The following is a 23,768-nucleotide window of genomic DNA, read 5'->3' as shown; positions in this document are numbered from 1 at the left end:
GGATTCATTCACTCAATCAATGATTCATTGTTTTATAACTTCCCCCTTTTTTGTTGATGTATAATTGGCAATAAAAATTGTAAAGACTTAAAGTTTATAATATGGTTTTTTGTATATACTTCATCGAACATTTCTTTTTAAAGACTACACAACTGGGGCGCCTGGGTGGCTCAGTGGGTTAAGCCTCTGCCTTCGGCTCAGGTCATGATCTCAGGGTCCTGGGATCGAGCCCCGCATCGGGCTCTCTGCTCCGCAGGGAGCCTGCTTCCTCCTCTCTCTCTGCCTGCTTCTCTGCCTACCTGTGATCTCTGTCTGTCAAATAAATAAATAAAAATCTTAAAAAAAATAAAAATTAAAATTAAAATAAAGACTACACAACTGATCCTGTCAAATGCTCTCATGGAGTTTATGGTATAAGGTATAAGGTATAAGAGAGAAAAAATTTACCCTTTTCATTTACAGAGTGCTTCGGGGTTCCCAAAGAGATCTCACATGCAAGCTTCCCTTTGGTCTTTTCCAGACCCCTGAAAGATCAATGAGGCAGAGGTTATTTTACACATTTCACAGATAAAGAAATTGAAGGCCAGGGAGTATTTCAACCGAGTTGTTGCCAACCCAGGTCTTTCCAGTCCCAGGTTAATGTTTTTTTTCCACCCAATCATGCTATTACTTCAGTCTTTGTTCACTGTATTCCCCTCTCACTGTTGCCCAAATTGTACCTTTTCTTTAAAACCTAATCTGTCACACTTCCAGCGTGAAGCCTTCCACGACAACCATAATTAAAATAATTTATCCTTCTAATAAACAAAGACAATACTTTGTCTCTCTACTGGCATTTAAATATATACATATTTATATGCATATTTTATAAATGTAATTATAACATATAATATATATTTATAATATATAACTATATATAATATATTTATATATTTATTATATATATATACTGGCATTTAAAAAAATATATATATATATCCCAATCTCCATGAGAATAGAATCACTCTCCTTTTTGTCTCCCACAATACTCAGTTCTTACCTTACAGTAGATGCTTACTAAAGCGCTAAGAAATGAAAAAAGAACGAAGGTTGGAGAGATGAAAATCCCACCTACTTTTTGAATCAATGGCTACTATATTCATTAGATAATTAATGAAGAATAATGTATTTGAAGTGAAAGCAGAGTTCTGCATTATCTCTTTATTTTCTATTTTCCATAATGGTGGTAGGGAGGACTAGCACTCAAGAAGTGAGTTTTCCTGTTCTAACATTTTGCCTTCATAACGTAACAGATAAATACTATGGCTCTTGTTTTCAAGTGGAGATCCTGAAGCCCAGAATTGTTTAGAAATTTCCCCAAATTCTGACCCTGGTGGCAAGTTAGAAAGGGGACTATACTCAATTCCATTTAACCTCATTGGCAATGCGAACACATGAAATCACCTCCAGTTACACTATGACAACAGTAAATTGTCCAGCATTTATCTACATAGCAAATTAATTCATTGTATAGTAATAATCTTGAGGTCATCCTTTAGTAACATAATCTCTCACCTTATTATTGACTTGTCATTGATTCACCATTTGCTGGTTGAATCTTTTGATCCATTTCTGCAAAAAGGGAAAGGAATTTCACTTTACCGTGTGACCAGTCATCACTAATTGTGAAATGCTGGCCTGTGACTTAGACAGTGAATCTGTCTTAACACGTGGTATTGTGTTATAACAGAACAAACCTATTAGGAAAGAGAGTGGGAAAGGTTTGTGGTAAATCCTGGAACAAAAAGTGGGGGTGGGGAAGATAGATCCAGTTCCATGAATAACCCCAAAAGGAACAGTAACTTTAGCAACAATGTAAAGCTCATACATTAAAGCAATTTGTTACACATTTACCATATCATAGAGCTGAGAATTCTTAGAGAGTTTAGCCAAAGGACATTGCCGATCAACACCACAGGGCCTTGACAGAGAGGCAGGTAAGAGACAGACAGCATTCAGGAAAGCGCTAACTCACCTACAGGGGTTCAGCCCTGGGTTCTGCAGTCAGTCCTATAAGAGCAGAGACCTGCAACATCCTGTAAACCAGACAGACACATGAAAGGTGATCTTTCTCACAAATGTATGAAATACCAATTTGCATCCTTTCCTCTTGTATGTACTGCAATATTCTACCTGATAAACACCTGTTAATTTTTAATTGGCAAGGGTTATTTCAAGGTCTTAATCATTTCATTAGCCATTAAGACAGCTAACAGTAAATCTTGGCATCTAACAGATTTTTTTTTTTCTTACAATTTCAATGAAACTGTTTAGAGGGATGAGGAAATTTTATAAATATCTTCTGAACTTTCTGGATCTGCCAGGTGGAAAAAAGTTTCAAAGCACATTTTCAGGCCCCCCTGGGGTGCTCAATTCAGAAAAATTAAGTTACAACAAATGTCTTATTTCATAAACACCTTTCTATCGTTATTCAAACTGTCAGATCAGGGAGCTGGTAAAAAGTCATTCATCCAGAGAAGGGTAAAAATTGGGGAAAGAGATAACTATTTTCTCAAATTCACCGATGATGATGTTAATATAATATTGGCATCTATGGGCAATTTCAATCATGCTTGTCCTCAAGATGAAATAAAAAACATTTCAGACGTTTGATTATCACTGCTTCTTAGAAAGAGTTCAGGAGCTCCCCCTCAGCCAATGGTTCTTGGTTCCTAGACATCTCCGCACTGGGGAATTCTTAGTAAGGACAAAGATCTATATATAGAAACAAAACCTGTTCCTAACGTGTGTGCCTATCAGGGGACAGGCAGGAGGGAATTGTCATTTGTCTAGTCACTCAGGCTCTAAAATGATGAGGTTTCTTGGTAAAATAACAACAATACTACTAGATCACGCTTACATGTTGAACTTTCAGACAATGTTCTAAATACATTTTAAGTGTATTTAATCCTCACAATCACCCTATGAGATAAGTACTATAATTATCCTCATTTTATAGGATAATGTGAGAAACTTAGAAACACAAGTTCAACAACCTGCCCAAGGTCACACACGTAGTACGCAGCGACACAGGCAGTCTGGCTCCAGAGCCCGGGTTCTTACCCAATATACTCTATTGCTTTTTTATGTATAGAAAGTGGTATTTTTTATATGAAGCATGACGTGTGTGTGTGTGTGTGTGTGTGTGTGTCTGTATGAAACACACAATTGTTAAATTTTTGAGAAAATGAAAACTGGAAGAAGAGAAAAGGAAGAAGTGCTACGAACTTCATATAATTGTCATGAGCCTTTGGAGATATTTGGTTTCAATCATATTTATATGCATATTTTTTATTTGTTGTAGTTCTAGGATTTTGATTTTTTTCTCTTATTATATCAGAAGTATTTCCTATGTTGTTAACAGTGTTCATGATGCTCATTTTTAATACCTGCGTAATATTACATAGACTGGGTATATTACTCACTTGACAAGTCTCCAGTTGTTAGCTATTTAGGTTGTTTCCAGCAGCCCAGGGCAGGTTCAAGTGCAGGTTGTGTAGCCGGAGAGCCTGGTTCAAATGTCTGTTTCTCTACTCACCAGCTACATATTCTTCAGCAACCTACTCGACCTCTCAATGTTTCAGTTTTCTCATCTGTAAAGTGAGGATATTAGTAGTAACTACCTCCACCTACTTGGGTTTCTGGGAGGATAGACTGCATTAATTGTATTAAAGCACATAAAACATTGTACAGTTATCAATATCGTGAGTGAGTCTGTAGTAAACATCTTTATACCTAAAACAGTTCATATTAAAAAAATTATTTCCTTAATAGATATTCCCAGACATAAGGCTACCAGGTCAAAGATAGGAATCTTGTTTGTTCTAATATCTGATTTACACTGCCAAAGAGTTTCCAAAAAAGTATTATATAGATCTATATGCCACTAGTTATGTTAAAAAAAAAACACTTTCCAGTGTACTTTGCTGACTTTGGGTATTGACATTAAATCTTCCATTGTTTTGCCTTCCACTTCATCAATCTGTTCTTCAGCTGTTTCTAGTTTGCCCTTAAACCCATCCACTGAGTTAGTTTCTGCCAGTTTATTTTTCAGTTCCAGAATTTCCATTTGACTTTTATCATAGTTACCAATAATATGCCAAAATTCCCCATCTTCTCATCTAATTTTGTTAATTTATTAATCACAGATATTTTAAAGACTATTATCTAGTCTATAGGTGTGGCTGGTAATTTTATTGCCAGACATTGTGTAATGAAAAATTGTAGAGATGATTTGAACCTTTGGGTGATCACATCTTTGTCAAGTGGGGTTTTACCTTAGCTTCTAACAGGTAGTTATGTAAGATCCTACATAAGAGATCTCTTTTGGATTCCTGGCTCCCTGGGTTCTCTGCTTCTCAAATCCTCTCTGCCCTGAATCTGTGATGCTTTTAAACAAATATTTGCTAGATTTTATACAGGTTTTCCACTTTCTCTCAGAGGATAAGTTGATCTAAATGAAAATAATCCGTAACAGCTGGGAATGTAAATCCTTGACATTAATTTAAAAATAATTGATTAAACCTAAATATGGCTTATTTTTGTTTTAGTGTATATTCAATTGATTATTAGTAAGGCTGAATGTTCTTACTTGTTTGCAAATATATTTCATCTTTTGTGAAATGTGATTTTAGTGTTATCTTGCATATTGGCTAAATATGATTCTATTTTTATCTCATGTATTAGTTCTCAGCTGTGGAGTTTGTATGAGCTTCTGTTAATAAAATGATTATTGACCCTTTTGTAGTGTTCAAATAATTGTACCTTGCCTACTGCTTGTTTGTTTTATTGCTGTCTTAATATAACCAAATCTATTTTATCTTTACTTTGTGATTTGTTACAGTATTTTAAGCCTATAAAAACAAATCCCTTTAGATTTCCTACAGTTTGAGTTTTGCTATTTTATTATATGTGTATCATGAATATATAAATTGATTTAGTTAATCAGTCCATATCTTATAAAGTATTTTCTCTTCCCACTGATTTGTGTTCTGACATTATCAAATATTCCATTATTATATAAAATATGATTTATTTTTGACCACATATTTTGCCTCATTAACTTATTTTGGTGCCAGTATCATGTGGTTTTAATTATTATAACTTTATAATATATTTTAATATTTGATATGACTAATCTGTCCTCATTTCTTTTCTTCCTCAGAACCGATTTCTACTATTCTTGCCTACCTTCTTTTCCAGATTTATGTTAAAATCAAGTTCCTCTTACTGTTACCTCAAAATGTGGTCTTCGGCCATACCATCTTGAACACACCCGATCTTGACTGTTACCTCAAAATGTGAAAAACAAAAGAGACTTTGTTACTAGATTTCCCATTATATCTATACTTTGGAAAGAATTAACAATTTTTTTAGATTTATTTATTTTAGACAGAGAGAGAGGGAGGGGCAGAGGGAAGTGGGAGAGAGAATCTCAAGCAGACTCCCTGCTGAGTGCAAAGCCTGATTCAGAGCTTGATCTCATGACCCAGAGATCATGACCTGATCATGACCTGAGCTGAAACCAAGAGTGGGACACTTAACTTTTAAGTGCCACTCAGGTGCCCCAAGAATTTACAATTTTAAAATGTTATTTTTTAAACCAGAAACCAATCTTTTGACTAATTTAATATTTTTATAGCTCTCAAAAATATTTTATAAATGAGTATTTTTAATATTCATTTAGATAGGTAACATATTTCCATTTAAACTCAGTTTTATATATTTTGTTGCTCTTGTAAAATAAATCTTTTAGAGGTTTATGTTTAAGCTAATGGTTGCTAATATTTATAAATACTACTGATTGAGGTGCCTGGATGGCTCAGTGGGTTAAAGCCTCTGACTTTCGCTCGGGTCATGATCCCAGGGTCCTGGGATCGAGCCCCACATCAGGCTCTCTGCTCAGCGGGGAGCCTGCTTCCTCCTCTTTCTCTCTCTGCCTGCCTCTCTCCCTACTTGTGATCTCTGTCTGTCAAATAAATAAATAAAATCTTTAAAAAAAAAAAAAGAAATACTACTGATTTATGTTAATAGTCATATGCCTGCCAATATTTTACTAATTTTTTGTCTCTTCACACTTTTATATGCTTCTTTGGGTTTTCAATATATAAAAATATTTTTCCAGTCACAATGATTTTTTTCCAAAATATTTTTGGAATAATAAAAATAAATAAATAAATAAATTTCCAAATTACTTTTCTAGTCATTCTTTATAGGTCTTCTTTCTTTTATTACTTTAAAAAAAGATTTTATTTATTTATTTGAGAGAGAGAGAAAGACAGCACAAATGGGACAGGGAAGGCAAAAGAAGAGGAAGAAGCAGACTCCTTGGGGAGCAGGGAGCCCAATTAAGGGCTCGATCCCAGAACACCGGGACTATGGCCTGAGCAGAAGGTGGATGCTTAGCCAATTGAGCCACCCAGCTGCCCCAAATCTTCTTTCTTTAGTGTTTTATTATATTGATAAGAGCTTTAAAAATGTTTAATAACATTATTATGGCAGAACTATTATACCAACTTTTACCCCATCCTTGTTTTTAAACATGTATATTTCTTTTTTAAATTTAAATTTTTAAATTTAGTTTTTTTAAATTAATCTTAATATTGACTACTAGTTAAAAATATTTATTATGCTAAAAATAGTTTGTATTTTTTCTTCTTTTCATTTTATCAGGAACAAGTATTAAATTTTATCCAACACTTTACAAAACAATCTATGAAAATAATCATTTACTTCTTATTTAATGTACCAATATGAAATATTTCATTAGTTTAGTTTCTAATTTTGTAAACTTTTGCACTGCTTGGGTATACATTATTTTTATTATTTTGCTATGATGAGCTCTACTGATGTTTTAAAAAATACACTAAATTGTATTAGGTTTAAGCTTATTTAAGGCATTATTTTTTCAGTGTCATTATTCCTTTACTAATATTATAATAACAATAATTATAAGATAGTCCTTTTTGTCTTATTTATGGTTTGTTGGAAAAATTCTGTTTGTGACCATGTTAGGCTGCAAAATCTTTGCTCTTTTAAAAAGTATTTCTATGTCATTTTTCTTTAAATATGACTCTTTTAAGCACCACCAAATCATAAGACCTTCATTTTAATTTAATGTGAAGATCTTTCCATTTGAATAGAGAAATTTAAGACATTTATACTTGTCATAATTTTTAGCTTGATTGTACTTATTTTATACTTTCTTTTCAATAATTCCTTATTGTTTCCTTTCCATTTTGCCATTTGAACTGTTTTATCTCCTACGATTATTTATAAAATAGATATTCTTCTTCCCATTCAACTAGTATCTATATTAAATTGTTCACAACTACCCTTAAATGTATTCTTAGCTAATGATTTAAAAATAAAGCAATGGGGACGCCTGGGTGGCCCAGTTGATTAAATCTCTGACCCTTGATTTCAGTTCAGGTCAAGATCTCATGGGTCATGAGTTTGAGCCCTGCATTAGGCTCCCTGGTCAGTGGGGAGTCTGCCTGAGATTCTCCCGCTGTGCCTGCCCCTGCCCCCATTCTCCTGCCATGCGGTCTCTACCTAATAAATAAATAAATAAGCTTTCGTTTTCTCCATCTCCTCTTTCCACATTGTGGTTATTAGTTACAGACTCTTCTTTTAAAATTTAAACAAAGAAACAAACAAAAAAAAACCCCTCCTTTTAGGATTAATTTATTAGACACATTGCTTCCTTAGAAGAAAAACATCTAGTCATTAATATCAATTCTTAATTCATTTCAATTTTCCCTATATTTTATTCCTTTATTACTTCATCTTGACCCTGAGTGCTTAGTTAGCCCTAAGCTTTTTTCCTGGAATTTTCTATTTTTGATTTTTTTTATACATCTGACCACTTAGTGATCTAAATAGCATCTCTTTGCAACTTTTGCAGAAAGTACTCTAAGTTGTTATACCTTCTGACACTTTCCTGATGTAAAAATGTTCTTCTGTTGCTTTTATGTATGAGCCAATAATCAGGCAGGCATAAAACTTAAAGAATCAAACTTGTTTTGCTTAAAATTATGTAAGAAATTACACTTTGGTCTGAAAAAGTTCTTGTTCTGTAAAAGAAATATGAAGACAATCTACAAAAATATGTATCTGTTTTCTTAAACACTTGAAGGAATTTTGTTTGTTCTAGAAATTTAAAAATTTATCAGCCTATGACTATGCATTTATTTCTACCCCCTAATTTTGCTCAAAATTACAGTATTACTGAAGTTTTTGTATAAAGAAAGTGTTCTTCTGTCATAAACTTTGATTTTTACTTTGAATCCACTTGCTCTATTTTCAGGGGAACACCCATTATTTTATTCATAAATATAAGAAATGTTTATCTAATACTAATAGCATATGCAATGTGTTAAGCCCTCTGTTGGGGGTAGGGTGACAATAATAAGATGTTTATTGCTCTCAAGGAGCTTATTTTCTAAGTTAGACCTCCATAATTTGTCTATCCAATTTCCTCTTACCCTTTTAGCTTTTATTCATTTTCTTTGGATGTTTATACCAGTTATGAAGTTTTTCTTCTGTATCTCTAATTTCTATTTCTGCAAAACAGAAATTTCACCTACTGAATTTTTCATTTAGTCACAATCTATTCTTATTTTTACCTGTTCTTGTTTAATTAAAAACAATATAGTCCCTCCTGTTATATCGTTATAATTGCATTCCTAAAAAAGCCTCATATTATCAGAAGGTTATTATAAAAACAATTATTTCAAGGAGAAAAGGGGTTGGGGCTAAGTAGTTTCAAATGCACAATAATAAGATAATTTTACTACCGTAATTTCAATAATAAATGTGCTTTTATATTTCTAAGTGTTTTTAATTCGAGTTGTAACTAATAAATTGGTCTATCAAAACAAGTAAATATGATTCTCAACATACCAATCAAGTAATGTAAGACTTACGATGTAAAGTAAAATCAGATCTTAGACAATGGGTTACTATAACTATAAAATAAATTATATTACAGTTTGCAACTCTCCCAAGTAAAGAAAAACTGTGACACCAACTGATCAACCAGCCATTCAAACAAACCTATTCCAAATATTTTTATGGAGTAACTGCATGTCTACATATATAACTATAGTTCTAAAATATGCCATCATGTTAAAACTAATAATAGCAAGTACAATGCAAATGATGTATCTTAATGTATCCATGATGTTATCTCCAGTTCTATCTATAAAACCGCAGGAAGTAGGAGAAATGATTGAACTTGCATATGGAAACAACCAGTTTCTGGTATACTTCATGTGTTGGGATATATTCATAGCTTCATTTCCAAAAACTGCAAGGAGACCCAATAAAGTGGGAGCCCAAGAGAAGAAAACCCGAGGTCCTCAATGTGCTTCCACAAAATTCCACTTTTCTTGTAAGTTTGCAGTCAGCTTCTAGAATTTACAATAGATTTCAAGTTATTGGTGCACAAGGCCCAAGAAGCCAAAGAGAAGTCTTACCTTTGACCATTAAAAGCCCAAAATGCAATTCTGACCAGGGACAACTTTCACCTGTTAGTATAGGAAACTCCAAAGGTATGTCCACTATGCAGGCATAGGAAACTCCTAAAGTGCGTCAGGGCCAGCAACATAGAAGGCCACAGAGCATGTGAGAGAGCAAACTGGAATTGATGAAGTAACCTCTTCATTCCTTCCACTCTCTAGAATATGCTTATTTCTTGCATTTTTATTGTTGATTTATAAAATTCCTTTTCAGGTGGTTCTAAATCCTTTAAAAAAGTAATTCACCAGAAGAATGTTCATATAGTGTAACTCATTTGCATCTTCCCAGAAGTTCCCCAAATTGGAATCTTAAAATATGCATACTGGGATGAAAAAAACAGCTTCTTAAAAACAGTTTTGTTAAATGTCTGTTTTTTTAATTCAATGAATGATTTTAAAAATTAGCTTCATTGTTTTTTAATTTACCATCTGTTAACTCAATAAATATGAGTTCTTAAAGTTAACCTAATTGTCTTGGAATTTGCTGTTTTTGAAGCTGATTAAAGTTATTTAAATTAATTTTATTGTATATCCAGACTAGAACAAAGCATGTCTGCATTTGAATAGATCTTGGCTAATAATTTACAAATAAATGTGCCCATTTTTAAAATGGATTAATTTTGTTTATGGTCCTTAATATATATCAGTCAACCTGTAGAGATGCAGAGATGCTGATGTTAGATACTCAAAGGGATAGTATATCAATATACCAAAACTAGTAGCCATTAAAAACTGACCAAGTACAAACTTCCAACAGCTCTGTCTTTTGTCTAATAAAGAGGAGATCCAGAGAGAATATCAACTGGAATGCTATTTCTTTTCGCCCTACGTTCCCATGGATGAAAGGAGTTGCTATGTTTTTTAAATATCATCCTGCCTCTGGTCATAGTTTCTTAGACTAAGGGTGGTCACTGAATCCAAGTGAGCCAATCAGACTCATCCCTAAGAATTGTGAAGACACAAAGATGGGCCTTTCTCTGGGTGGCTGGATGGAAACATACATGGTTCAAGAACAATTGGCAATCATGATCTGCTATGTAACTGAGTACAGGTAACTCGTATTGCCATGAGAAAGACAGAAAAGAAATATGGAGAGAGGATTGACTGGGTTCTGTGTAGCACTTCAATACATCTACTCCCAAAACCCCACTGTACCGTAGACTTTGGATTCCACAAAAAGCTCCAGTTGTGCTTTTCCCTTTTTGCTTAAGCTCAGAGTCAGCTTCTATCACTTACTGAAGTCGAAAGAACTTGAACTAATGTACAGGAGAGAAAATCCCACTGGTAGTAATGATTGTTTAATCGTGGGTTTTTTAGGCTTTATTCCCCTCTGACCCCACTTTCCTTCAGATGAGAAGCTCTTAACTTTAACATGTAATTTTGCTAATCTTTCTTTTATGGTTATTGCTTTTATGGCTTATCTAAGAAAAACTGTCTATCTCCAAGTGATGTTTTCCTCTAAAACTTTATGGTTTTAATTCTACATTTAGATCTATAATCCACTGGCAATGAATTTTCATGTATGGTGTGAGGTAGGGATCAAGGTGTGTGTTTGTTTTCTGTATGGATATCTAGTTATCCTAGCACCATTTGTTGAAAACACTTTTTTGTGTGTATTGGGTTGCTTTGGTGGTGGTGAAAGTTGGTGGGGGTGGGGGCGCATCTGAAGCCATCTGAAACTAATAACTGAATACTAAAATGCTGAGACAGTTATTTTGTTAACTTTATTAATGAGTTTAAGAAAATAGTAGTAACAGGGGCACCTGGGGGCTCAGTGGGTTAAAGCCTCTGCCTTCAGCTCAGGTCATGATCCCAGGGTCCTGGGATCGAGCCCCACATCGGGCTCTCTGCTCTGCGGGAAGCCTGCTTTCTCCTCTCTCTGCCTGCTTGTGATCTCTGTCTGTCAAATAAATAAATAAAATCTAAAAAAAAAAAAAAGAAAAGAAAAAAAAGAAAATAGTAGTAACATCTTCACTTAAAAGAATGAGTAATAATTCATTCATCGGAATTCACTTCTTCCATAAACTTGCATGTAATATACCTAAAATATATCTCATGACTAATAGTCAAATCTGTTTTCTGTTCCATGCTGTTATCAGCTTACCCCTTTCCATTATCTATATAATGTGCATCCATTCACGTTCCAAATATTAAAAGGAGCACGGCATACTGAGATCCAGCCTAGGACTATATCTGTGAGATGGAACAAACTACATACGTCCAAGAATACTAAATGAAACAAAATTGATGACCAAGTCAAAGCGGGATTCAACCATTGGTCCTGTCCGTTTGTCCCTCTTCTGTGTATCATACCTGGAAGTTTTGCCCTCCAATTGTATAAATCAGTTTCCAAGTTGTCACAGGAAGATCCAAAATAAATAATATTATTGTAGATTTGAGATGACCTTGAAGTGTGATCTCGAAATCCATTGATTCCCGATGTGCAAGTCACAGATGACTTGCATACAAATCATCTTCATGGCACACATAGAAAATCTTTAATATTTGCCAAAAACTGGAGTAAATGCATGAGGCAACTGGCTCAGGAACTTTGAGCATCCTGAGCCCTTCCCAGGCTCTGGTGGGTCATCTTTAAGACTGAAAGTTTCCATGTCTTGGCACACTTGTTATCCTTTTGTACCATAGCACTTGGCTTATTCTCATCTAAGTACTTCTAAAAAATGTGCAGTAGTGGATGAAAAATTTATAGGTTTGGCTAATAAGCATTATCTATTTCTGGAAAAAATTATCCCCAATTTATCTTGGAGAACAGTACCTCCCCCATTCTCAGCCTACACAATTTGGGTAGGGTGCACTCCTAAATCCAAGGTGGGCATTTGACCCAAGGCTGTTGAATTAACCATAGCCATTGACCAGGGTTATAAGTGCAGGTATGAGCACAAGATACAACTTGATACAGTCACAACCAGGTGTAGTTCTTTTGCTGCAGACTTTGAGAAAGAGGAGTGCTCTTTTGTTGGAGTTTCTGTATCAGAAGAATAGAAGATTGGAGGGACTAGCTTATTACAGTGAAGGGAAAACTAGACTAAGAATGCAGTTAGAGCAGAAGTTGACACAGAGGAAAGCAGAAACAAGATAGAGTTGGTGACATTATTTGAGCAGATATATCTAATTATGCCTAAAGCACTTCTTAACACTCTATTCCCAACTAACGTGTATGTTTGTTGAGGGAGTTCAAGGATAAAAAGTGAAACAAAACTTTGATTTATAATTTGGATTTCGGCCCCTTTCAACCCAGGTTTCCCAAATCCATATGGATCACTGGATCCCTGCTTTATTTCTACCAAATCTGAATTTATGGACATGGAGCCAAAGAATCTGCATTTTAAATAAGCATTCTATTTAATTCCCATGCACAGTTAAGTTTGAGATCTACCACTGTGTGGGAATAAGGGGTGAAAAGAACAAACATTCCCCACCCTGATGTTTGTCGACATCAACAAAATGGTTTGTTATAGAATCAGAACTACAGTCCAGTTCTCTTCTTTTCTTCCTGGTAACTTGATTTCCCTAAGGTCATGCTCTATTACTTTTTCCCCTACTCCAACACATTTTTCATCTAAAATGTAAACATTTACTAATGGCAAAGATTCTACGTTTGGGCAGCATTCATAGCATATAAAAATAGGAGGTGCTTTAACAATTTTAAGATAAATGTTACTAGTGAATATACTCTGGACTTGGCAAACATTTCCACAAAAGTTATAGAAGAGAGAAGCATTCCACTGTGTGTGTAGCTGTTTTAATACAAAAATAATTTCTTCCAAAATCTTTCAGTAAAAAATAAATATTCCAGAAATAGAGGCCATAATTATTCTCCAGCTTTGAGTCCCCTTGGCACACCAGCAAGTCACCCAGGAGGTTCTTGCTTCTTCCTACCCCACTTACATTTCAGTCAATTCACTTTCTCTTCTTGTTTACAGCCCAGGATTTCCTTTTTAGAATAACAATGAGAGCAACATTAACAAAAGAAAACACCGTCTTTATTGACTGCTAACTGTGCTGAAGCCCAGGCATTTGCTAACTCCAGGAGTTGAATTCAGGGGTAATCTTCACCGAATGGATGAGGAAATTGAGGCAGGAAACTAAGAGACTTGCCCAAGGTCATGCTAACGACAAGCTGAACCTGGATTAATCCAGGCAGTTTGACACCTAGGGCTGCTCTGCTTACCTGTATATAAATTGTGTCTATTTTTTTCTCTAAAATTCACTAAAATATTATAATCTGCTCATGCTGCTTCTTTTTATTGTCCATAAATTATACCTCAAGAAAGGTGAATTAAAAAATTACAAATTGTAGAGCCATACTGCTAAGAATTTAAAGACTTGATTGCCCAATGAATTGAGTGGCTTTAAAAATATGGGTGTGCCCCTGTATATATAATGTGTGTGTGTGTATATATATGTATGTAGTATATATATGTATGTATATGTATGCACACACACACACGCACAATTATACTATATAGATTTTGGCCTTCACTAAAAATATGCATAAGCTACACAAAAGTGTGCCCGTATAGTTTTACAAAGCCTGGGAGTACAGATTTTAGGGCCTGCTCCAAGAGTCATGTATTTAGCTGGCATTCCTTTACAAGGTAGGATCATTAAGCTTAGTCCTAGATAATATTCTGATGCTGTGCTGATCTTTATGTCCTACTCTAGATGATTTATGCATTTTTAAAAACCAATAATATTTATCACAGTGAAATAAAAAAATTACCTGTGATCAATATAACATCATTGTGCTCTTGAAAAATTAACAGTCTAACAAAGGAAGAATATGGCATAAGGAGTCCTCAAAAAATGTGCTCTCCTTCTAAAAGTTCAGCTTTTTACTTTCATTCATTAGCTCTTCAAATATTTATCAGGTGCCCCTAATAAACATGGAAAGTTGTATACTATAAAATGGGCAGCATTATAAATGGCTTTGCATCATCCCTCAAATGATATTATGGAGTATCAGTTACTCAAGCCCCCAGGCTCGACTCTTCCTGTCCACTTTGCCACCAGAGAGATCTTTTTTTTTTTTTAAGATTTTTATTTTTAAGCAATCTCTACAGCCAACACAGGCCTTGAACCCACAACCCAGAGATCAAGAATCACATGCTTCACCAACTGAGCCAGCCAGCTACCCTCAGAGTGATTTTTCTAAAGAGTTCTGTTGGTGTTACTCCCATCCTTATAACCTTTAATGACTCCTTACCTTTTATGGTAGGAGACATTTGACTGGTGGTCTTTACGCTGATTTTGATCTGGAGACATCTTTTCTCCCACATGTGTACTTTAAGATGGGGTAAGTTTTCAACATTTAACATTTCCACTTTTCACATAAAATCAACTTAGCAACTTCTCTTTAACAATTGGAGGACGAGGGGCACCTGGGTGGCTCAGTTGGTTAAGCTCCAACTCTTGATTTTGGCTCAGGTCATGATCTCAGGGTCCTGGAATGAAGACCTGTTGGGGTGGGAGGGATGAGGGCAGAGGCCTGGGCTCCCTGCTCAGCTCCCTGCTCAGTGGAGAGCCTGCCTAAGGACTCTCTCCTCTTTCTGTCCCCTGCCCCTCCCCGACTCTCTAAAATAAATAAATCTTAAAAAAACAAACAAACAAACAAAAAAACCAAACCAAACAAAACCCAAAAGTAACCCCAACTGGAAGACCATTGGGCAGAAAATATATTCTCAGGATTGCCACAGTTTTCACACTGCTTATGGTCTCAACTTGGTCTGCTTTGCTCCTTGTTTCCATGCTTGGCCTAGAGTAGACACAATTTGCAGTCCGACAGACAGGATACAGCCTGTCTGCAAGGTTCTTCTTAGTTTGTAGTTGCTTGATTTCATCCTTCCCAAAGACCTCATGTTCCAGCCACACCGAGTTCCTGGTACTTCCCTACACAGCAAGCTTGGTCATCCTCAGTGCCTTTACTCATATTGGTCTCTCTGATTGAAATATCCTCTATCTCCCTTTTATGCCTAGAAGACACTCATTTATCCTCAGCACTTAGTTCCATTCTTCTATGCAACTTTCCTAAATCCTGCCAGAGTTATTTGCTTCTTCCCACGTGTTCCCATAGCACTTTGTGCATCTATTGGCATTGCAGTGGCTTTTCCTTCTGTGAGCCCAGTTGGAAAATGTGTTTCTTGAAAAGAACTCTTGACCATCTCCACATACACAGTCCTTAATAGACTATCTGGCATGAATAAGCGAGTATTCATTGAATGAACAAAAAGATAAGTGAATGAATGAATACTTTCAAGAAAGTTTATGTGTGTTGCAAAACTTTGATGTTTAAAATAAGGGAAGTAACTATTCAAGACAAAATTTCAAAATCTGATAATGATCATGACATCTTTAGATAACACTTTGTTTTTTCCCCCAGATAACACTTCTTCAAAAGTTCCTGCTCATGGTACCCTTTCTCGGAAAACAAGTCTTCAAAAAATAAAATACCTATAATTTAGGAAATACATAAAGAGTGGCTTAAAATTGACAGGGCAATGCAATTTGGGGGGAAGGGGTGGGATTGTAGGGCTGCATTCAAAGAGAGAAGAGATGGTGAAAAAAGTCACAGCATGCATGTCTCCCTATAATTTGGTGGCCTCTCCAGCAGTGTTTATCTTGGAGAATGAAACATTTAGGCCACAAAGGAGAAGGGTGGGATTGTTGAGCTGGAGGATATTGGTGCTCAAGGGTCATTAAGAATATGTTAGTCCTTGGGGCGCCTGGGTGGCTCAGTAGGTTAAAGCCTCTGCCCTCAGCTCAGGTCATGGTCTCAGGGTCTTGGGATCGAGCCCTGCATCGGGCTCTCTGCTCGAGAGGGGAGCCTGCTTCCTCCTCTCTTTCTCTGCCTGCCTCTCTGGCTACTTGTGATCTCTGTCTGTCAAATACATAAATAAATATCTTTAATTAAAAAAAAAAAGAGTATGTTAGTCCTTAAAAGCTGTGCACCATAGCTCTCTACTTTAGGGCACAAGGTAGCTGCACTATCAGGCCTCATTGTAATGATTCTATGGAAACATGAAACTAGTCCTGGCCAATGAGTTGTGAGCCCAAATAATGTGAGTCACTTCTGGCTATAGAATTTAAATGTCAGCCTGACACAATCTGAATGATCTTTATTTTTCCCACAGCAACATGAGACATTCAAGATGGCGACTGTTCTATCAGCCTGGGACCCTGAATGAGGAGACATGCAACAGACAAGCTGACTTGCAGGGGACTCAACACGACCAAGAAAACAACTTCTGTCACTGTAGATCACTAACCATTGGAATTGTTTGTTATTCTGACGTAAGATACCCTCTCCTGACTAATATAACAGATTTGCTCTGTTTGGCAGAACTAAGACTAATGGTTGGCAGTTTTAGGGTTTATAGGATTTATGAGTTTTAGGGCTGAAAGTTTTAGGAAGTCTGTGTCAATTTTGTTCAATTTTAAAAAATGTAATAAAGTATAAAGATGGAATGAACTACTTAGGATACTCCTCATTTATACACACAATATACATTGAACTTTACCCTGTAGTAACTCTTCTGTAGATAAAATCTCTACCTTGAGGTAGGTAAGCGGTGAGTTCCCCTTCACTTAAAGTGTTTGCCTTGATAGCCCCTAAAGGTTTGACTTGACAAATCAACTTCAAAAATACATTCCAACCAGGAACTTCAGGATGTGTACTTCCTCTCATCTAGAAAAGAAAAAAAAAATCTATTTTCTCAAATATTCTTTGGATTTCATCTACTTACAGACCTATTGTCTTTTCGCATTTTGATGTCATCTTGCCACCAAATAAATTCACTGAAGCCAATACTGTTTTTGCTCTCCTTTCCATCTTTCTGACACTATTTAGTAGGCAATATTTGTCATCTATTCCCCATAGGAAAATAATCAGCTTTTGACCCTAATTATTATCATTGACCATTTGATATGTTTCCTATTTACTTGTCTATCAACCATTTAAATCAGATTTGGACTTGTTAAAAAAAAATCTAGGAGCAGAAATATATTACCCTAATAACTTTCAGGCAAAATACCTTTTTCTTCTGGAAAAAAATAAAAGGCTTATCCTAGTACTATTGAATTTGTGGCCAATTACAATATTTCATTAACATCTTAATTCAGTAAGTATTTAATGTATTCCTACTACGTGCCAGGGGGCAAGGTTTACAAAAGAGTTTATCAAGTTATGTTACTTAATGCACTGTACGCATCATTACATAATTCTGTACTATAATAGAGCCTGTGAGCTCTCTGTTCAAGACTATTTAGGGGATAAAAAGCAAATTCAAAAGGTTGGGGAAACTGTTCCTTTGATTTAACGCAGGGGAGAATATCACACTTTGATTTGGGGGATTTAGTTGATATTTCTGGGAAATAAGTAAGAGTGTGTAAGGGAAATAAGAGGGTGTAAGGAAGAAAAAAAATCGATTTTTTTTTGTTTTGTTTTTCAATTTCTGTTAAGCTTCACTTCAGCCTTTCAGAACTGGAGAATCAGCTGCCTGCTATAAGAAATTGCTAATAAGCAGTAATTAAAGACTGAGAATTTATTCTTTCCATTCCAAACCTGATGTCATTCCCAGATGGAGATATTGGTACTAGTTAGGCAATTCAGCATTTTGGTAAAGTAAGAGAGAAGATTTGGGGTCTCTTGAGTCTATGGACACAGAAAGTGGTCCAGGAGGGAAAACTTGTGTTTTGTTTTGTCCATGGCATTTACTACTTTTTTGCTTTGCTTCACAGAACGAGGAGTTGAGGTGGGCACTTGCGTCTTAGAAACGAGGGAGGAGTTCACTAAAATAACACTAATTCATAAACTTTTTATTGTCTTCTATCTTTGGAATTGTTGTCTTCGCAGAAAACGATAATCAACTGAAAAAGATGGACATTCCAGTGGATCCAAGACCACTGACAGGAAAGAACTGGTGTGTCAGAAAGCAGCACCAACACACGTGCTATCCTCCTTTATTTAGAAAAACCACACAAAAACACAGCACAGTTGATGTGCTGTTTCCAGGACTCGAAAGTAGAATCAACCACTGTGTAAAAGATAAAATAAGACTGCACGGAATACGAGGATTTTCCCAGTGTGCTTTATTCATAGACATCTGACAGAAGAGGACCTAACGGAGCTTTTAGGAAAAACTGAATTCTCAGCCCACAGTCACTTTCCAGGAACTTCACTGCAAACAGTGTTCTGCGCTGGCGGGATGGAGATCTTAGCAATCTCCCTCCTGCTTCCATAGTTTCCTTCTCTCTAAATACAATTATGTATGGGGACTTAATGAGAGAGCAAGCCTTGTGTGAAAGGAACTCAAGAAAGTGCAGCTTCTAAAAATACACCGAGGCGGCTCTACAGTCCTTATTGTTACAAACTGACGTTTTGCAGTTCAAGCTATGAACCTAACAACTACACACACACACACACACACACACACACACACACACACGAAGAAAAAAAAGTAGACTGTTTTTCCTTTCTGCAATCCCCTTAACTTTGAGTAAACAGTAGTAATTTTCTGTTGTCATACTCCATGCAAATTTCCCCAAGACGACACAACACAAAACAAAAGACCTGTTAGCTTCCCACGAGCGGGGTGGGGGTGGAGGATGGCAGGAAGAGAGGGGCAAAGTTGAAGGAGTTCTCACTTCTCCTTAGCCTGGGGTCCTGCAGTTGCAGGGGGGTTCGGAGTTTCAGTCACCTTCTGGGAGGGTTCCCTTGCCCCTCTCTTCCGCCAGCCCCCTGTCATTAAATTCGCATCACTTGCCCCCTTTGCTTCCAGCTTTTTGGAGAAACTGGACCTCAGTTCAGGGTCTTTTCCCAGTGGATTTTAAAGTACAGCTGCCGACGGGAGGATACATATTAAACAAACAGGCAGGGGCGAGGGGTGGGATCTGCAACAGGGCCCCCCTCCTCCTCCTTCCACCACGTGTTCCTCAGTTGGGGTGCAGCACTTTTGGATGGGTGCTGAGAAGGGCGAGGGTGGGGTGGAAGAAGATGGACAGAGCAGGCTGTAAGGGAAGGAGGCCCCCTAGGAGAGATCGTCTCGACCGAACATTGACGAGAGAAAAAAAACTGGCCCACATGCCCCTAGTGGGGAGCGATACACCCCACGCGGGCTGGGTTTGGGGGGTGCGTGGGGCCCTCTCACCTGACTTCCTCCTCTGCTGGCGCACACACTACAATCACCCCCCCCCCAAAAAAAAGCCCAGCCAAACAACGAACAACAAGAGGAAGCCGCAGGCGGCAAGAGGAGGGGTGCGCGTGGTGGGGGCCCGGGAGAGGTGAGGGGGCAGGGTTGGTGGGCGTCGAGAACCGCGCCGCGCACCCCTAAGCGTACTCCCAGGCGCCCACACTTACCCCTAGCGTCTGAGGGTCCGGTCTTCGGCGCCAATCCCAGCGCGCGCCTCTCGCCCGCCCTCGTCCCTCCGGCCCGCCACCCCCCACACCCCGGCCCGCGCGCTGGGAGGGAGCCTGGGAGCGGCGCGCGGCGGCGGCGGCGGCAGCGGCGGCGGCGGCAGCGGCTCGGGCTCGGCTCGGCTCGGGCTCCAGCGCGGTTAGTGTAGCCGGCGGCCGCCGAGGCTCCACCGCCAGGGGGAGAAGCCGGGGCGGGCTCTGGGGAGGCGGGCCGGGCCCTCGCCGCCCCGCCGGCCAGCCCGCGTCGCACAAGCTCGGGAGCGGCGGCGACGCGGGGTCTGCCGAGCCCCCGGGCGCAGCGTGTCCGGCCGAAGGAGCCGCGGCTGGATGCGCGCCCCGGGGAGCTGCGGGCTCCCGCGGGGGGCGCCCCGGCCGCTCCGGTGCGCCTCCAGACTGCGGGCGCGGCGACCGCCGAGCGGAGAGCAGCTCCCGCCGGCCCCTTCCCCCTCCCGCCCCCGCCGCCGCCCCCTCCCCCTCCCCCCCCCCCGTTAACATCCCCTCCCTCCCCCCCCTTCCTTCCCTCGGCCCCGCGCGCTCGCTAGCTAGCTCCTCGCCTCTCTCTCCCCTTTAAACGCCCACTTCGGATGGGGAAAGAAGACAACTTGAAGTCAAGTTGCAATTAACTTCCGCGGCAGCCGCAGCTCCGGCGGCGGCGGCACAAGAGGCAGAAGCCGCCGCCTCGGAAGTCCGACGCGCCCGCCCGGGGAGCTGTTCCTGGTCGCGGGCCCGCACTCGACAGCCACCGCCGCCCCCAACGCCCATGCCTGAGTGAGTTCTGCTCCTTTGCCTCTCTTTCCCCCCCATTCTTGCTCTTTCATCTCTCTCTCTCTCTCTTTTTTCGGAATCGATCCAAACTTCTCTGTAGCACCCACCCACGGCGCCCCTTGTTGGGGCAGCGCGGCTCCCCTCTCGTGGACGTCCGGCGGCAAGGGTCTTCCGAGCCCCTTCTCTTCGGGCGCAGCCGAACCCAGGAGGTGTGGGCCGGTCGAGCGTGGGAGAGCACCCGGGATGGGGGACTTGGAGATGCCATTCATTCTCTCTCAGAGTGTGGGCACCCTAACACACCTGCCCGGCGGACCCTGGCGGAACAAACTCCTTCAGGTCCTCAGTATGACCCCTCTTGGAAGAGGAAAGGGGAGAGAAAAAGACCGAAGCAAACGGGAAAAGGGAAAGAAAGCCTCTCTGTGCACCCCGGAGCTGGGCTGGCAGAAGGGTGCCCGGCGGAGTAGGCTGGGGAGTGGAAACGTTCCCCGCCGTATCGCAAGTAAGCTCAGCATCCTTCCCGGGTCCATCTCCTCCTTCCTCCGCCCCCCGCCCGCGCAGCTGGTTGGGAGCGGCGGCGGAGAGGGGCCTAGAAGTTAGTGGCAACTTCTCCATCCCGGGAACACTCGGGAGCCCGGGCGCCTAAGTTGGAGCCGGGATTTTGAAAGCCGCGGCACTCCGCATTTCGAGCCTTCGCTGGCGGTGGTGAGGTCGGTCCTGAAGGGGCTTCTGGAGAGAATGTGGGTTTGGAGCGGGCCTGGAGGAAGGAAGAGGTGCTGCCCTCTTAGCAGGATCGAGACATCACAGGTACGGCCTCGGGGTCTGCACCGTGTCTCCCTCCTGCGGTCCTGACCCGAGCGTGGCGGCCTTCTCCGAGCGCTTCACTGCGGAGGCTCCCGGGGCGGCGGAGCGTGGGTTTGGGCAACCACCGTAAGAGGCACAAAGCGGGCAGGTGGCAGGTACGGGGAGCGACACGCGTGTACCGGGGAAATGCACAGAGCAGGATTCTGGGGATGACCCCAGAAGAAGGAGAGGGGCTTAGGGCTCTTGCTGGAGGTATCGGCCGGGACCTCCACTGGGGCGTTGCAAATCTCACTTAAATAGTGTCAACCCCAGGATCGCCTCTCAAAGTGGCCTGGTTGGCAACTTTGACCTCTGCGCCCTTCCTCAGCGAACTTTCCCTCGCGCATTCCAGATTTCCAGGCAAATGTAAGACTTGGACTCTACACGGTTGTATTAAGAGACAGGGAAATCAGAAAGACGTCCTATTCTCAGGAGAAAAACCATTCTACCCGGATGGCTGGGGTTCCCTGCTTGCATCCTTGGCGGCCAGGGGACCTGACTTTTTCAAGAAGACAGAGGAAGGGTAAGAAATGAGTGAATGTGGACTGGTAGGAGTCAGGTTTTGTCCCAAGCAGTCCCTAAAATCTACAGTGTTTGTGCTACTGAGGGAGTAACTCCTGCGCTTTAAACTTTATTGAAATTTACACCCTACCTAAAGTGGATTTTTCTGAGGTGTCAGGACTGTTAAGATTTATTCTATGGTAAAACGTAGCTGCAGAAGCAAACAACAACTACAAAAACCGTACTTTAATACTGGAAAATGCCAAGGTTGAGATGTTTCCTCTAAAAACCTTTAATCTGCTGGGGGTACCAATGCTATGATTTAGCAGCAGTCCTTTATTTCTATTGCATATTATTTTAGTAGAACAGTAGTACATTCATATACTGGCTGCTCCAGTCTGCTGGCAAACATTAGCATTCAAGCTTACATTTTTGACAAATGTGCAGACAGGAATAGCATGAATAGGCATCTTAAATATTAACAACCTAAGCATCTGTTGTGAAACAAATTTAATATATTTACTCTGTTTTTCTCACATTGTTAGAAAAGGTTATAATAAGTGCATAATTTCAACTTTAGTTAGCAGAAGTAACTGGCTGTATCTTTCACTACCTCTCCAAGTGTTTAATACAGTCACCAGACATAAATACTTTGATTAACTTGGTTAGGCACATTATTAAATACACTTTAGATCATGTGTATACTATGTAAAATGTAACAATAGCAAAATATGTATCCTATTTGTGCACATTTTAAGTGACTCTGCCTTTTATAAATATACTAGGCATGTTTATTCTTCATCTCCATTTGACACTTATTACTTCATAGTTTTTCTAATGGAAACAATATATTAAATGTAGAGTTGTTCAGTCATATGTAATACATAATATGTAAACAGTAGCTATAAAATACAAAGCATTGTTAAATTTGAGTATGGCTATGTGTAACAAGATTATACAGGAGAAACAAAAATCACTGCTCAATTTTGTATTCCTTTCTGAAAAATGAATACAAATGATGGATGAAAAAAAGAACAGATAGGGATTTCCCTCCTAAAGTAATAGTGCCTTAAAATGTGTGTGGGTTGGGGGTGGGGAGAGTAAGGGGGAGAAGGGGGAAAAAAGAGATAGAGAAAGAAGACCTAAAGAACTTCCAAAAGTCTGAATAGTTATTTCCAGAATCAATGCATTCCTCGTTTTCCCACAAGCTGAAATATGTAATAAATAATAGTTCTTTGTATGTAAAAGTATTCACAAGGAATGCCTTTTGTTTAGTTGTTGTAATAAATTAATATATTCTTTGGTTGATAATCTACAAAAGTAGTTCTTTTGTCTCCCAGCATCCTAAACAAGAACGACAAAATGAGTATTGGTTTATTTCTGCAGACAAGCCTGTTGCCAGATATATGAACCTGTGACTGAATAAGCTATGGTATGCTGAGTGATGGTTAAGAAAGACTACATTGAATTAGCAAAGACTCAAATATCTGAAGGAGATTTTCAATTATTTTTTCATGTGACAGGTTATGGATTGTAAATTAGGCCTAAAAGGTTAGGTGACAGGCACCTGTTCCTCATTATTGTAAAAAATCTTTTGGTTACAAACACTATTAAGCTAAACACAACATGGATATACAGCAGGGACTCTATAAAGCACTCTAGTGGTTTTT

The 23,768-nt window shown here is 39.2% G+C and overlaps 2 protein-coding genes across 4 annotated transcripts in view; one reads left to right on the top strand and one right to left on the bottom strand.

The window, feature by feature from the left end:
* LOC123940045 (predicted GPI-anchored protein 58) overlaps positions 1-20,754 on the bottom strand; it is a 36,971-nt gene extending 16,217 nt beyond the window's left edge. Inside the window, exons 1-8 of the mRNA XM_046002330.1 lie at positions 20,595-20,754; positions 19,936-20,438; positions 17,133-17,265; positions 5,276-5,331; positions 3,465-3,632; positions 2,015-2,075; positions 1,555-1,611; positions 448-524 (exon numbers count right to left, since the gene is read on the bottom strand). Of these exons, the coding sequence (XP_045858286.1) occupies positions 3,612-3,632; positions 5,276-5,331; positions 17,133-17,265; positions 19,936-20,438; positions 20,595-20,754 (873 nt within the window). The 3' untranslated portion in view covers positions 448-524; positions 1,555-1,611; positions 2,015-2,075; positions 3,465-3,611. The remainder of the gene's footprint in view (positions 1-447; positions 525-1,554; positions 1,612-2,014; positions 2,076-3,464; positions 3,633-5,275; positions 5,332-17,132; positions 17,266-19,935; positions 20,439-20,594) is intronic.
* SATB1 (SATB homeobox 1) overlaps positions 20,545-23,768 on the top strand; it is a 99,110-nt gene continuing 95,886 nt past the window's right edge. Inside the window, exon 1 of one of the 3 annotated variants that reach the window (XM_046001720.1) lies at positions 20,545-20,760. The gene's annotated coding sequence lies outside the window, so the exon portion shown is untranslated. Of the gene's footprint in view, positions 20,761-21,389; positions 21,465-21,542; positions 21,562-23,768 lie in introns of those variants that run through there. The other 2 variants (XM_046001722.1, XM_046001723.1) reach the window with 2 other exon arrangements.

Source organism: Meles meles, chromosome 4, assembly GCF_922984935.1.
Source record: "Meles meles chromosome 4, mMelMel3.1 paternal haplotype, whole genome shotgun sequence".
NCBI classification, from domain to species: domain Eukaryota; kingdom Metazoa; phylum Chordata; class Mammalia; order Carnivora; family Mustelidae; genus Meles; species Meles meles.
The sequence above is the reverse complement of the archived record's forward strand: the minus strand, read 5'-3'. Positions and strand labels throughout refer to the sequence as shown.